Source organism: Pinus tabuliformis, chromosome X, assembly GCF_031772625.1.
Source record: "Pinus tabuliformis cultivar Carrire ecotype Pingquan chromosome X, CPIR1, whole genome shotgun sequence".
Taxonomy (NCBI): Eukaryota; Viridiplantae; Streptophyta; class Pinopsida; order Pinales; family Pinaceae; genus Pinus; species Pinus tabuliformis.
Genome location: NC_142308.1, coordinates 355,339,336 through 355,355,763, shown reverse-complemented (window position 1 = coordinate 355,355,763; position 16,428 = coordinate 355,339,336). Strand labels below are relative to the sequence as shown.

Sequence of the window (16,428 nt, the reverse complement as noted above, 5' to 3'; positions counted from 1 at the left end):
CTTCTACAGCGTCAAGGGAAAGGTTGTAAAGTTCTTCTTCTTTTGAATTAATACAATCAAACTCATTTTTCTCAACAAGTATCTTATGTTATTTGTTTCATGGACTCCTTGACTTTCATGTTAAATATGTTTTATGCAATTGGCTTTTCAGGTGCTATTTAATTTGTTTGCCTTGTTTGTGTTTGCAGATTCGCGAAAAGGAGCTCATTTGGATCAAAAGAGCGAGGGCATCCACAAGCTTGCGTTGGACCTAAGGTAGGCCCTAAAAACACTTGTTTGCTATTGTTTATTAAAGCATATTTAGAGAAAGATAGTGTCTGGTTGGTTTGCTTGTCGTTAGGTCTCCTTTAGATTCTAGGAAGGTCTATATTGTCCGCAAGATCGACTCATTCCGTGCGACAAAATGGCAACTCTGCTGGGGACTTGATTGTTTTCCTTGTCTATACTTTGACCTGAGAAACTGTATTTTCTGTTTCTGTTTTTGACTTGATGATTGTGGGATTGGGTGAATTTATTTAATTTTGAGTCAGTTTTTATTTTTCATAGTTTTGGGAGAGGTACGCACCCTCTGAGTTAGGCACAGTGCGTACCTGTATGCACTTTTCCTTTGTGCACAAAGCGTGGATGCACCTGTGTAAACAGGTTGCCTGCGTACCTTGTCAAAAATTTGAAAAATTTTAAATTTTTCTCCTTTTTATCAGTTTAGAATTTGTTTATAGGTTTTAGCCATTGCCCAGACTTGCTTGTTCCCTATCAAAAACTTTCCTTGGTTTAATTTCATTAGCATTAGGGTTTTAGTTGGAATTCCTAGGAATTTTGCTTGTTGGGTTTGTTTTTCGTTTTTGGTTGTGTAGTGGCTCTGAGCTTAGAAGTAGTAGGGACCTCAGATTACCTTGGTGTCTACTAGTCTTCTTATGAGTCTGACCATTTATGAAATCTCCCCTTGTTGAGGAATCCGCTTTGTGTTTTCTCATTTCAAAATTTCGAAAAACTTGTATTTGAAAGTTGGAATTTTCATTTAAAAAAAAAAGAAAACGAGAGATTGGTTGTTTTTTGGCTAATTGTGATTCTGCATAAATTAGTCCTTAGCTCACATTAAGCTAAGTAAAACATCCTCAAAAAGACTTTTAGTAGGCTTTGACTTCAAGTAGCTTTTTATAGTTTGTAGCTCTCAAAGTTAGTCATTTTCATTAGTTTTGAGTGTTTTATTTACAAAATATAAAAAAATCTCTTTTGGAAAAAGTTTGTTTTTGTAGTGGTTGAGTGCTTTGAAAAGAAAAGGGAAATTTTTGTGAAATAGATAGTTGTCTCGTTTTGAGTGCTTTGGAAAGGAAAAGCTCTTCTTTTAACTTGTTTAATTGAGAAAGATTTGTGTTTACAAAGTATTTGCATTCTCAAACTCTTTCTTAGTTTAGAACTTCATCGAAGAGAAAAGATTGTTTAAATCATCTTAGGTGCATCTTTTTAGTGATTTCGAGTCGAGTCTTTACACCACGAGTTTCATCTCCGCCACCTCTTGACTTAAGCAAAAACTACTAAAATTAATGCTTAAAGTAAAATTCATCTAGTAAAATTTTATTTCTAGGGCTCTGATACACCAACTTAGCTTAGGCTAGTGTCTTGGAGTAGGAGAGTAATTAACTCTCCAAGACAGTAAAAACAAACAAGTAGCTGTATCTTGTGGTAGGAAGAAATCCAATTGTTGCATTTATGCTCTGGGAAAGCTCCTCTTAAAGGAGAAGCACGAGATCGTGTCCGAACCAGTGTGGGAATCAATCCTTCCTCATTGAGAACGACGCCAGATATTCACGTATTAAAAACGGTAAACCTCAGATTAACCATTGTCGAGGAGCCTGGGGTCACTTGTTGGTAAACCTTGGATTATGTCAAGGAGCCTTCAAGGGGATTGAGCTTGCTACTCTGCCCTTGCGTGCGTATCGGATCGTAGACTGTTCCCCCAGGTGTATTTGTCTCAGTTGGTAGCCTTAGTGACCATATTCTTTAGGATTATTCCTAAGGTGACAGTGGTGGGAAGATCCCACTGTACCTGGAGTAGACGTCGGCTAGACTCACTTGAATTTTCTGGGGGGTTCACTTCACTCGAGACGGTTAAGTGGAGGAACTTGGTCCAGTCTATTCATTAAGCAGGTTGCCGGGGTAACTGTTCCAACCACCATTTCTGTACTGAATTCTGCGACTTTGGATGTCATCACCAACTAGTGTTTTCGGTCCGGAAAGTTACTATTTGTGTGTGTTTGATCTCTAGATTCTTTAGGCGTGTGATTCAAATTTGTTTGGTTCTTTAGAGGCTTTAGGTGGTTTTCATTGAGATTTTACTTTGTTTGTGTGTGAAGTAGTTAAAAGTTTTTAACTGTGGCTGAATTACCAAGACAGTCCCGTAGACTTCGGGGCCAGTCTCCTGAGGTTGTAACCGTGGTTGATTTACTGAGGAAGTCCCGTAAACTTCGGGGCCAACCTCCTGAAGAAGTCTCGAGCCACCTTGAAGGTTTGGAAGTCCTCGTAACTCCTAGTGGTAGTAAAGTTGGGTCACCTGAGGAAGGAGAGTCTTCATTGGTTGTACATCCTGATTACCAAACTCTAGTAACAAGCTATAATCCTGAATCTATTTCGGTTTCCGAACTTGCTGGTAGCTTTTCATCTACTAGTGATATAGGTGAAGAACCTGAGATATCTGAACCTGTTACTCCAACATCGGGGTTTGTCTCTCCAACTTCTAGTGGTCCTAATTCACCTAGGGTAGAAAGAGTAATCACCGAAAATCTTCCTTCTGGTTTGATAGCTATTGAAGAACTTGCTCCGGAAGAAGAAGTAGGCATCCCTATCCCTGAAAATCAACTTGTTATTGATCTAAGGGAGCGTGAATCAATTTTTTACAGTCCACCTAGAAGTACTACTTGGTATCTTTCTTTCACTAATTATTTGGAAAACCCAGCGTTAGGTTTTTCACCACCTCGTGCTCCTTATCATCCTAGAGGTTTTTATACTCCTGTAAATATGTCAGGTCAGTCGTCCATGTTTACTCAATCGCCTGAATCTTTTTTGTATGGCGGTCCTTCTGTTCCCTCAGGGTATCAGTCACTTTCTGGTACTTTTTCGGGAGCATCTCCTCATCCCATTGAACAAGGGTTATTCACTGGAAGCAATGGTGCAAAGCCGTTGAGCGTAGAAGACATTCTTATGATGTCAGGTTCTATTCCCAATTCTCAACCTCAAGGTGGCCAGTTACCGCCTGGGGGGTAGCCTCAATTAATGCCTGGGGTGCAACCTCAAGGTACACAATTTGCATCTGGGGGGAAACCGCAAGGACAGTACGTACCTACGGTACAATACATTCCTCAAGGTCAACCCCAGACTCAACATGTACCCCAAGGTCAACCCCAGTATCAATTTATACCTCAAGGTCAACCCCAGTATCAGTACGTGCCTCAAGGGTATCTACCCCAAGGTCAGTACTTGAACCAAGGTTTCCAACCACCCCAAGGTCAATCTTATGTTCAAGGAACGGGAAATGTACCTTTCAATTATCAATCCTACCCTCAACCCGGTTATGGTCCTCAATATTCTCAACCTGTTATGGGTCAGTACCCCGGAATGAACATAGTGTGGGATCCATCGCAAACTCAACAGGTGTTGCAGCCAAGTGTACAGTTGTCATCTCAAACTAGACAACCCTTAGTTTCTGGTACACCCCAACAACCAGTCCAGTCTAATATTCAAACTTCTGTACCTTCGGTAGTTTCTCAGTCTGGACCTACTGCGCCTCGTACTCCATCTCAAACGACTGCTGCAACTGCCGCAACATCTGTTCAATCTACCCCACCTACTTCTGGAGTATCGACAGCTCCGGTTTCTACTGTTCCTGTATCTACTCCTCAGACATCTTTATCACCGTCTGGATCCACGATTCAAACTACGGTTCAGATGCCTGTAGGACAACCTGGTTTAAGTACAGTTGTCACAAGTCAACCACAATTCACCTATCAACCGTACCAAGGACAGTACCAATTCGGTCCTGTTTTCCAGCAGCCAGTTTATCAGTATCAACCGTATCCTGGGTACACTTATCAACAAACCCAGTACGGTCCGGTTAATCCTAGTTTTCCGGGAGGATACAATATCCCGAACGCGATTCCTATTCCGAGTTATCCTGGATATCCTCCTCCTGGGGCTGGTCTCATGACCCAGAGTTTTAGGGATCCTAATCGGCAGTTACCGTTTATCGCAACTTTGGTCTTACCAGACTTGTCGCGCCTAACGAACGATCCGATTAATTATCTTCCGTTTTGGCCGCCAATGTCGAATAAGTTGCCCAGTGACATTCCCAAGTTCGAAGGTAAATCAGGAGAGGACCCGTCGAACCATGTGATGACTTACCACCTCTGGTGTGCGTCTAACTCCATCACAGATGATTCGATCCATCTTAGACTTTTCCAGCGCACTCTAATTGGTCTCGCGGCCAAGTGGTACATTGAGTTACCGCGAGGCACTTTTTATAATTTTAGTCAGTTAGCTACCTCGTTTTTAACTCATTTCCAGTTGCCAGTCCGATATGACAATGGCACGGAATTTTTAACTTCGCTAAAACAATAGACATCCACGAATATTTCAGATCATATTCATGAGTGGAAACGTCAACAACGTTTAGTGAAGGTATTTATTCTGGATCAAATCTTGGTTGAGTGGTTTGTAAAATCTTTGTTGCCAAGGATCACTGAAGATGTTGCTAAAGCCGGAGTTGTTACTAAGGAGCAAGTGATTGCTCAAGCACAGTACCTTGACTTGGTCTATACTCAGTCAGGTACGTTACACGAAAATATCCTCGATCTTCCCAAGTCAAATCAAATCACTGCAGCGCCTTCGGGATCTCATGCCGCTGACGGTATGATTGGTACGGTTAACACTAAAAGTAAGAAGAAGTCTTCCAAAAATTCTTCTCCTATCATAACCTTGCCTGATTCCCCGACAGGAGATTCTTCTGCAGAGGTTTCCGCCGATATTCACGTTGTAGAGTCATCTACGGCTAAATCAAAATCTGGTGGGAAGAAGAAAGGAAAGAAGAAGAATAAAACGAACAAAAGTTCAAAGGAGAAACCTGAAAAGGCGGAATCCAATGATGAAAAGCGCAAACCTCCTTATCCATGTCTCATTTGTGACGAAGAACATTTTACAAGAGACTTCCCTCATCATGCAGAGGTTGCAAAGATTGGCAAAGGTTCCCAAACTCTTGCTGTCTTGAAGGATCCATTTCCAAGTCAAGACAGTAAGATGATAGGTTCTTCCTCAAGTGCCAATGAAGAACCCATATTGATGATGTCCCATGTTAGGATTGCGATTCGATCGCAAGATTATGGTAGTAAAAGTCCTGTTGATGGTAAAGAAGCAGAATCTTCTCATTCTAATCCATCAACCTCAGCTCCCGGTTCCGATCCACTACAGATCGAGAAACCTAATCCAGACTTAGTAATCAAACCGCCGACCAAGGGTATACTTCGAAAGTCAGCTTTCAATCCACATGTGAGAGCAGCTCAGAATTATAACATTGTTGAGGATTTAGCTATTTCACCTTCAGCAGTGTCAGTTTTGGAAGTGCTGCAATCATGCCCAGCACAACGTAAATTACTTTTGTCGGCTATAGGAGCTATTGACGTTCAGGACCCGAACCTAATAATCTTTGATCTAGAAAATAGTACACCGCGTTTGCCTCATCAAATGGCTTTCCAGATCCTAGTGATAGTCAAAAACAGGCCTATTCATCGGACTGTAATTGATGAGGGAGCCTCAACGTGTATTATGTCGATACAGTGTTGGAGGTCGCTTGGTTCTCCTTCACTAAATCAATCCCCGACAATTCTTAAGGCCTTTGATGGCCGTGGGTTTCATCCTTTTGGCATTCTATAGGATTTTCCTATAGGGGTTGAAGGAAAAACCATTAGTCTAGATGTGGAGGTGGTTGATGCCCCTCTAGACTACAACCTTCTCTTGGGTCGAAGTTGGTCTTACGCTATGACAACGGTCGTTTCATCGGTCTTCCGAGTAATAAAGTTTCCATATAATGGAAAGATCATAACAATATACCAGCTGGCTAACTTTTCATCCGACCCAGCCTCTTCGGAGAGTATTCAGCATGTCGGTAAATCGACTATCCCATATAAGGATGTTGGAGTAGGATTAGTTAAAGATGCCGGTTTACTGGGAACTTTTCCTTTTCCTCCAATCAATGCATCATCTTCATTTGCAACCATTCATATGATTACATCAGACACCATTTTTTATGACGATCCTTGGATCGTTCCTTCTGAATCTGAATTAGACTCATTTGGTAATTCCATGCCTTTGAGTCCATATGAAATTGCCTATGAAGCCGTGCAGTCTTTTGCCGACCTGTGTTCAACCGAAATTGACTTGATGAATGTGGTCCGTGAGGAATCACTTTTCACATAAACCTCGGATTTAACTACGTTTTCTGAACTTGTTCACTCTGACGAGCAAATTCGTGAAATCCTATGTGTAGATGATTTACCATGGGAAGATCTCCATCACAGATCTTCGTTTTTACCTGAGAATGATCGTTTTGAAAATGATTTCTCATCAATTTTTACAACTGAATATGACAAGGAACCTCAGAATCCAATGAAACATCCCGATTCAGATTTAAATTTGGGAAACATCTCTCGAACTATTCCCATTGACATTTCGGTTAAGCCCGGAATTGTTGAGAACATTCATATAGGTGCCTCGTGTACAGATGACGAAATTCAATTATGTAAGGCCCTATTTCAAGAATTCTGTGACGTGTTTGCCTGGTCCTATGAGGAAATGCCAGGAATTGATCCCACGATTGTTGTTCATGAGATCAAAACTTACCCGGACGCTAAACCCGTCCGGCAACGTTTGTGTCAGATTCACCCATGAAAAGCTGCTGCAATTAAAGCAGAAGTTGAGAAACTGTTGAAAGCAGGTTTCATTTATCCGATCCCGTTAATGGATTGGGTATCGAATATTGTTCTGGTTAACAAAAAGCAGGGAACAATAAGAATATGCATCGATTATAGGGACATTAATCGAGCTTGTCCAAAGGACAACTACCCAACTCCCTATATCGATCAAATCATTGATGATTGTGCCGACAGCGAAATATTTTCCTTTATGGACGGTTTTTCCGGATACAATAAAATCAACATTCTACCTGCCGATCAACCAAAAACGGCTTTCATTTGTCCATGGGGGACATTTGCTTATTGCAAATTACATTTTGGGCTTAAGAATGCCGGAGCAACTTTTCAAAGGGCGATGTCTTATGCGTTTCATGACATCAAACACATGGTGCAACCGTATCTCGAGATTTGCCCGCTCATTCATTACATCGAGCTGATCACCTTGTTCATTTACGAGCAATATTTATGAGGTGTAGGCATTATCGTATTCGGTTGAACCCACACAAATGTGTCTTCTGTATAGAAACGGGTCGATTGCTGGGATTTGTAGTTTCGAAAGCCAGCATTTGCGTTGATCCCTCGAAGGTCAAAGCTATCATCAATTTGCCTCCTCCTTCGAGTCTTCGCCAACTCCAAAGTTTGCAGGGGAAAGCAAACTTTTTATGACGATTCATTCCTAACTACGCCGAGGTTACAAAGGGTTTTACACGGTTGTTGAAACAGAACACTCAATTCTCTTGGGATGAGATAGCTCAGAAATCTTTTGATGCACTCAAACACGCGTTGACCCATGCACCGTTGTTGCATCCTCCCAACTACAACCAGGATTACTTATTGTATCTCGCCGCCTCCCATTCCACCATTGGAATGGTCTTAGTTCAGGAAGATGAATTCGGAACAGAACATGTGATATATTACCTTAGTCGAACGTTAAATCCAACTGAGATAAAATACTCACATGTGGAGAAATTGGCATTGGTAGCCGTTCAAGCTGTCCAACGTTTTCTTCACTACATTTTACTACGTAAAACTACAGTAATTTCGGATTTCAACCCTATGATCTACATTTTTACCAAACAATTGCTAGGGGACAAGTACTCTAAATGGATCGTTATCCTGTAGGAATTCGACTTGGAGTATGAAAAATCTAAGTCTAAGAAATCTTTAGTTTTTGCAGAGTTAATGTGTGACTTCCTGCGTGCTGACACAGAAACTGTGGCAGAGGAGCCCATTGCGGAAAGTTTATAATAGATACACAACTGGTAGCTCTAGTGGAGTTGATATTTCTGGTAGTAGTGTTCAAATAATTTCTTTTGTTTCTTCGGAACCTAGTTTGCAATGTTTTGTATTGGTTCCACCTGGTCAGATGGCAATGGCAGGATGTAGTAGGTTATTTCACTTGGTACCCCGAGTTTTTGGGCTGAGGAGATGAAGACGTTGAGCAACATTGGTATATATGTGAAGCTATATGGAAGGCTAGATGTCATACCCCAGATGCTACTAAAATCATTGAATTTCATATGAATTTGAGGGATCGAGCACTCATGTGGTTTATGAAGTGGTCTGATTTGAATCTAAAATCTAACTATTGATGTGATTAAACGAGATTTTATTAAAGAATTCAAAATCCCTCATACAAACCAACAAGGTTTAGCTAAGTTATGTGATATTAAATAGTGTGAGGGTGAGACTGCATGTAGTAGTTTAAATACACAACTAGGAAACCCACTTATTCAATAGATCCTCATCATCAATGAGATTGGTTCACTAAAGCTCTATTTCTGTTACCCAAAACTTCTATGAAATAACAAAAGATCGATACTTTACAAGATGCATTGGAACATGCTATGAAGATTGAATCCATGGCAGAGTAACCACATGAGTATAGGCCATGTACTACTTCTAGTGATCCTACTATCATTGGTTTACAACATCAAATTCTTGATTTTATGAAAGGTTGAAGGATATGCATATTGCACGAATTTTGAATCCAAAAGTATGGTTTACTAATTATCAAGTTGAGGGTCATCATGCTACTGTTTTTTAAGGGTTGTGTAGTGTGGGTTTGTCTAATATGCCTATGGGACCACCTCCACCACCGCTAGGACCTATTGTCAGAGTTGCAAAAGTTTCCATAAATGTTCTATATCAGGGGCATACTCAGTTTCACGCATTTTCTAATCTTCAAGGTATGTTAGTGAATGAATACTGTGAGATGTGTTGCATTTATGGGTATGCACCTCGTCTTTTTCCTATTTTGCAGAAGTACTCCAATGTTCCAAACAATATGTTTTGTGAGTTTTGTGGGTATCTAACTCACCATATAGATGAGTCTAGAACCTTGGATGTTATGGATGACAACCTTGACCACACTACATTCCAAGTTAATGAAGATCCTTGACGACGTGGAGGAGGCAACTTAAGAGGACGAAGATTTAGACTAATAGGCCCTATTTAATGCTACAACGTGACTAAGAGGGCCATGTCACCCTTGATTTTTTATTACCAAGGAGGCCCTAGTATTCCCACTGTCGGGTAAACACTCATGCTACCAAAGACTGTCTCGAGTTGATTTCTCATTAGAAAGAGCATAATCGACAAAAGGGTAGTAATTTAATCAATCCAAAACCTAGAGGCCAAGAACTAGTTCATCAACCAAACATTAATATTGTTACCATAGGAGGCAAGAAAACTGGAGAAAATAAAAAAGTAGTAGAGAAACTTGTTATAATAAGGCCTGCATCTCCAAAGAAGCCTTATGACCCTATGCAACAGAAGGAGTACTATAAGGATGCTGCATAAATTTTTAGACATCTGGTTTCTTCTTATGGCCCATAAGTAGATCAACACGGAAAGGAGAGGTTGAAGAGCCCTTGGTCTTCGCAAGAAATATATCAACCTGTCATGGAGTGGCTTAAGTTGTTCTTGCACATTATGAGTGATGAACAATTACGTGGCCAGTTGTGAAAAAAACTCAAAAATGTTGTCAACTATGAAGAATTTTTAGAAAGGCCCATCTTTTCAAACTTGCCTAAATGTCATTCCAGACATGTCCAACATAACAAGAGGAGAACATGAAGGGAGTTCCTCATTGATGCCCAAATTGCAGGGTTTAAGATTAAAAACTCTATGTTAGATTTGGGATCAGGTGTAAACATTTTTTCGAGGAAAACTTGGGAGGCGTTGGGAAAACCCAAGTTGGTGTTTTCCCTATTCAACTATGTATGGCTAACTATTATTTCATTATCCTTGTTGGTCATCTCGAAGATGTTGAAGTTGATATTGCATGAGTGAAACATATGCAAAATCTGAAGTTATTGATATAATATGTGATAAATATCTATATCCATCTCTACTAGGAATTGATTGGGCCTTTGAAAGTTGTGTCGTTATTGACCTCAAGCGAGAGACCATGAATTTTGAAGTAGATGGAATCATAGTTATACAAATGTTGGATCGTTATCAAGGTCCAATATTTACAGAGCCCATTGAAGATGTAGAAGAGACTAATATTTTGGATCAACTATATCAACTTAATACAGGAAAGAGAGAGGACTATATAAATCCTACAACAGATGGTTATCGTAGCTGGAGAAGTGTTCAACACACAAAATCTGGTTCAGATGTTGCACTCGATGATTGGCAACGAGGGGACCATGAACTGCACTTTAGATGATGTGCAAATGTTTGTTGTGCTTGTTGGATTGGTACCGAGGTAAGGGATTATACTACCTTCAATGGAATAGGATTTGTTCTCAATTTTATTAAAGAATTTGATTGAAATATTGAAGAAACACAAAATATTCCTTTGATGGATGTTTTTATGCAAGAAACCTCTGTAAGATGGTGGGGAGCTCACCGTGACAAGTTTCAAAACTGGGAATCAGTTAGGTTGTATATGGTATGTTGGTTTCTTGTTCTCGAGAAGAATTCAGGAGCTATTCCTGTATATGAGGGTTATTCTAATCCTTAGAAGCATGTTCATATTTGTAGTATAGCATGGATAAAACTTGGATTTCCATTTGAATTATTGGTGCATCAGTTCATTCACACATTACAGACATTTCCTCAAGCCTGGTACTTGAAAGAAGAAATGAAAATGCAAACAACTAATTGGGAGGTGTTGATAACTTAGTTTTGTAGTGATTTATACTTTTAAGGTGAGGATGCAAAGTTAGATGAAGTCTTGAAAGAAATTAAAAGAGTGTTATTCCCCACTAGAAAACTTATTACTAAATGTAGTAGTTATGGAGATTGCAGACATTTGTATGAATTTGAATTTCATGAAGTTGTCGCTTATGACAAAATTTATAAGGAGCCCGAAGAAGATGAATTGGAAGACTTAAGGAATCTAGCATTCAAGGAATTTGAAGGTTAAAGGGATATCAAAGATGATCCTTCCACGGATGTTCTACATCTAAAACCCTTAAATGTGTGAAAGCATAACATCAGAACTGAAGACAAGCCCAAGATAGCTTCCATTGGTGACTATTGGGATGCGCAAACAACAAAGGATATCTTCAATCTATTGAAGGAATATGAAGATATTTTCCTTGCATTAGTTTTAGATTGTAAATCAATAAAGGGAGATTTGGGAGATGAAAATTATTTTGAAACCTGATTCAAGGCCTGTTAAGCATCTACGCTATCAGCTGAGTTTCTGAGTTAAAGAAAAGGTCAAGAGGGAGATAGATAAAATGTTGGCTGCAGGTCTCATATTTCAAGTTGATGAAGCCGAGTGGATCAATCCTATTGTTATTCAGGACAAGAAGGATTCAAAGGAAATCAGAGTCTACCGAAGCCTTAATAATTCTTGTGTCCATGATCCATTCCCTAATCCATTTAACAATGAGGTCTTAGACATTGTTGCAGGAAATGAAAATTATTCCTTTACAAATGGGTTTTCTAGATATCATCAAGTCCATACTGCAGAGGAGGATAAGAGGAAAACCACTTTTAAAACTGAATGGTGTTCATATGCTTATTCATGCCATTCATCCTAAAAAATGCTCTAGTTGTGTTCTTGAGGATTGTTATTTTTGCTTTCACGGAGTATATTCATAAGTTTCTCAAAGTTTATATGGATGATTGGATAGTCTATAGTCTTTTGAAGAAGCATTCTAGATTGTTGTAGGTTATGTTTGATCACTATAGACAGTCACAAATTTCATTAAATCTGAAGAAATGTATCTTTTCGGTGCCCTTTGATACTTTGTTGGGCCATATTGTTTGCAAATATGGTGTATGCATAGACCCTACTAAGGTTGTAGTGATCCTAAATATGTCGCTGCCCACTGGTATTAAAAAGTTGCGGTCCACTTTGGGACATACAAGGTATTATCATAGGTTCATCCGTAACTATGCTTTCATTACCACACCATTGTAGAGGTTGTTGAAGAAGGTTGAGTGGTTCGTTTGGACTAAATAATGTGATGATGCTTTCAACACTCCGAAAGAAAACCTTGCAAGTTCTCCAATATTGGTTTATCTAGATTGGAATAAATAATTTCATGTACACATTGATCCATTTGGTATTGGTCTTGGAGCTATATTGGTGCAACATGGTGAAGGTAACCTCGACCATCCCATTTATTTTGCTAGCAGAAAACTTTATTATGTTGAAATAAATTACATGACAACTGAGCGGGAAGCTCTCACCATGGTATATTTACTTCAAAATTTCATGAATTATTTGCTTGGAGGTCCTTTCAAGTTCTTCACTAATCATTCTGCATTGAAATATCTCGTCAATAAACCTACTCTTGAAGGAAGAACCTGCAGACGGTTGCTTTTGTTTCAAGAGCTTTTTGAAGTTGTTATCAATCCTGGTCGTGCTAATGTGGGGCTAGATCACCTTTCTTGCTTGGAATATGGGGAAGTGGAAGGATCACTTGATGATCAATTGCTAGATGCTGACTTGTTTAAGATCGAAGTTGTGCCATATTATCTTAAAGATATAACATTATTCTTAGCAACTGAAAAGTGTCCAAAGGACTATACTACAAGGCGGAAGAAACATTTGGTGGCGTGTGCTGCAGATTATTAGGTCATTGCAGGCCAATTGTACAAGATGGGACTTGATCATATCCTGCGCAGATGTATTCTTGATCATGAAAGAGAGGTTTTTCTATGGGAATTCCATTGTGATGTTGCGGGAGGACATGTTGGAGGAAAGGCAACTGCAAGGAAGGTGCTCCAAGCTAGACTATGGTGGTCGACTCTTTTCAAAGATGCTAAGGAATATGCTAAAAATTGTGATGTATGTTAGAGGGTAGGGAGACCTTCCCATCAAGATGAACTTCCATTGCATCTAGTCAGATCTCTTGAAGCCTTTGAGAAGTGGGATGTTTATTTTGTTGGGCCTATAAATCTTGTCGCACGACATTCACATCCCTGCTATATTATCACCACAACTGATTATTTGATGTGATGGGTTGAAGTATCTCTTGTTAAGGATTATGCTACTAATATTGTTGCCATGTTCATATTTGAAAATATTATCACAAGATTTGGTTTCCCAAGGGGTCTCACAAGTGATAATGGATCACATTTTATTAATAACATTATTGTTACATTGTTCTTGGAGTTGATTATTCAACACCATAAAAGTAGCCCATATCATCTGCAAGTGAATGAGATTGTTGAAGCTTTTAATAATATTTTGGAAAAGGGGCTCACTAAAGTATGCTCTGCTAATATAGATGACTAGGATGCAAGAGTTACTGCTACATTATGGGCCTATCGCACTATTGTCAATCACTTGGATAAGTATACTCCATTTCAGCTTATATATAGCAGAGAAACTGTGGTACCTGTAGAGTTTATTGTTCCAAATCTATTCATTGTATAAACCACCAAAATGTTTTATGATGAATCTATTACAGGGCAATTGCAGGAGTTGTGGGAGTTGGCTGAAGATCGTTTTCTTGTAGATTTCCATCAAAGTGTTGAGAAGGATAGACAAAAAGATTGACACGACCGACATATTAATTTAATTTTTTGCTGTGGGTGACCAAGTTCTGCTTTATGATAGTAAGTACCTTAAACATCCTAGAAATTTGCAAATGCATTGGTTGGGTCCTTTCTTTGTTGCGGAAATAAGAGAATCTAGAGTTGTCAAATTCACACAACTTGATGGAGTTATTCTATTTGGTTGGGTGAATGGCGCACACTTGAAGCCCTACTATGGTCATTAACATCATTTGATTTTTCACTCTCTGCAAGGGGGCCTTAGTTAGATTTAGGATCAAGTCGGTTGCATCAATTGGTTAGTCAATTTAGTTGCATCAGTCGTTTTGTTATTTATTAGTTGCAACCCACAGCCATTGTGGTCAGGGAGGTATAAAGTGTTATTTCCATAATTTATTTAGTCATTAATATGCATATGTTCAGTCATTGAGTTGTTTTCCCCCTATAACAATCACTTTTCGAATATTTGATTTCCACTTTAAGGAATTAAAGTACTTATCATTAATCTATCTTTGTGGAATTTCCATTTTGGGTCATTTGTGTCATGTCATAGCGATTTGTTTCCTATTCATCAATATCCAAATCAAGTACAATTTTTCTAAGTTGTCACATTTAATTCCCAACAATCGAGTCATTCCACACTATATTATTGTTTTTTCTATAAATGCCATGAGTCATAGTTTTGTTTCTCAACTGTGTTTGTGTATTCCTTTGAGTTTTTCATCATGGATTCTCTGTCTATTTCCCCTCTGTCTCAAGTTCATCACCATCCTCCTATTCGAATTGTCTATAGCCATTGACCGTCTGCCATGAATCGTGTTACCAAGCCTATAGTTCCATGTGATTTCTAAGATGATCAAATTGGGCCTACATAATACATCTTGTGGAAGTATGAAAAAGCCACCTTGGTTGATAATGATTTTTCCAAACCTGATCTATTTCTAGCTTTAAAATTAGAATTTTTTATGGATTCTATTACTGCTCCAAGTAGTGGTGCTAATCTTTGGCTCAAGCATAAGTTTTGTGCTTTGCAACGGTCCACCCTAATGAAATTGTAGGGTTTTCCTGTCTTTAGCATCACAGGTGAAGCCATGAGATGTACTAAGTTGCTTATCAGGAGATTGCACATTGGTTCATTGTGGCTTGACAAGGAATACCCTATCCAAGTGGACGATATTCATAAGCTCATAAGATAATCCATGTATGTTCCAGATGTTTCAATTGCATTCCAAAGTGTCTCAAAGCGTGGTAAGAAGAAACGTGATACCAATTTTTATGAAAAATATGGCACTCAATGAAAGGGCTGTGGAGCTATCATTGACAAGATTAAATTCACATGCTACATTATCACCGGAAAACTCATGTGGCATTACACAAAAGGAAAATGTAAATTGGATATAATTTATGTCGCTGAAGCTTGTGTGCAAGGTCAGACATTGAATCGGTGCATCTATCTTCTGAATGAACTCTTCGAGCCCTGTGAGGATGTATATAAGTTGGCGACGTTATTGTTATTGTAATGATGAAATGGTGTGCTATAGAAGTGTATAATTTTATTTTAGATTCAAACTGCAGATAGTAATATGCTAAAACAATTAACTTTAATCTACTCTACTCATCAATGGAAACAATAAACGATCGATGATATCATGAAGCATATAAGAGAAATAATTCAACATTGTGATTTTATGGGGAAATCCATAGCTAAAAACCCCTGCTATCTGTATATTGCATTAATAAGAAAATATGAGAAAATTACAATGCTTTTCTCAAGCCTGAGAAACCTCAGCATTATATTTATCTATCTCACGGCTTCCCAGTTAGCCAATTTTCCTTCTTGCTAAGCTCCTACTTCATTGTGTTGTTCCATTGGGAATGAGCCCATATTCAATTGGGAAATTTCACAATTATGAATTGCAAAATCCTCATAGTCCTTCCTCTGATTGCATGCACCAATTGTACAATTCAGATGATTATACAACTAATAGTACACTATCCCTGAAATCTAATATCAACTGGGTTTTTCTTTGATCTGACATGCATGAGTTAATTATGAGTGAATATTCGTTTACTGATCAATGATGGTTACACCCCACTACTGCAAGTTACACCCCACTGCAGTAAGTTACACCTCACTACAGTAATTCACACCCCACTCACCTCACTACAGTAAGTCACACCCCACTACACTAAGTCATACCCTACTACAGTAAGTCACACCCCCCATAGTAAGTTACACCCCACTGATGCTAGTTACACCCCACTGTTGTTGGTTACACCCCACTATTGTTGGTTACACCCCACTATTCTTATCTCACTAATTCCTCCATTAGTTGGAACTAGTTTAACTGAATTTAACTGAGTTAGACTGAATTAAATAATTACAACTCAAAATAAACTTAACTAGTGCTCCTAATTGTAGGAGACACTCTACATGAATCTAGTTAGATTTTCAACTCAAATTTAACTGAGCTAACTAAGTCAAACTAACTTACTTAACTAT

General features: G+C 38.9%; 1 protein-coding gene across 1 annotated transcript; it reads left to right on the top strand.

Moving 5' to 3' along the window:
- The first annotated feature begins 12,588 nt into the window (after positions 1 to 12,588).
- LOC149139954 (uncharacterized) lies at positions 12,589 to 13,002 on the top strand. The gene has a single exon (XM_089450857.1). The coding sequence runs from the start codon at positions 12,589 to 12,591 to the stop codon at positions 13,000 to 13,002; it is 414 nt and encodes a 137-aa protein (XP_089306983.1).
- Positions 13,003 to 16,428: the final 3,426 nt, after the last annotated feature.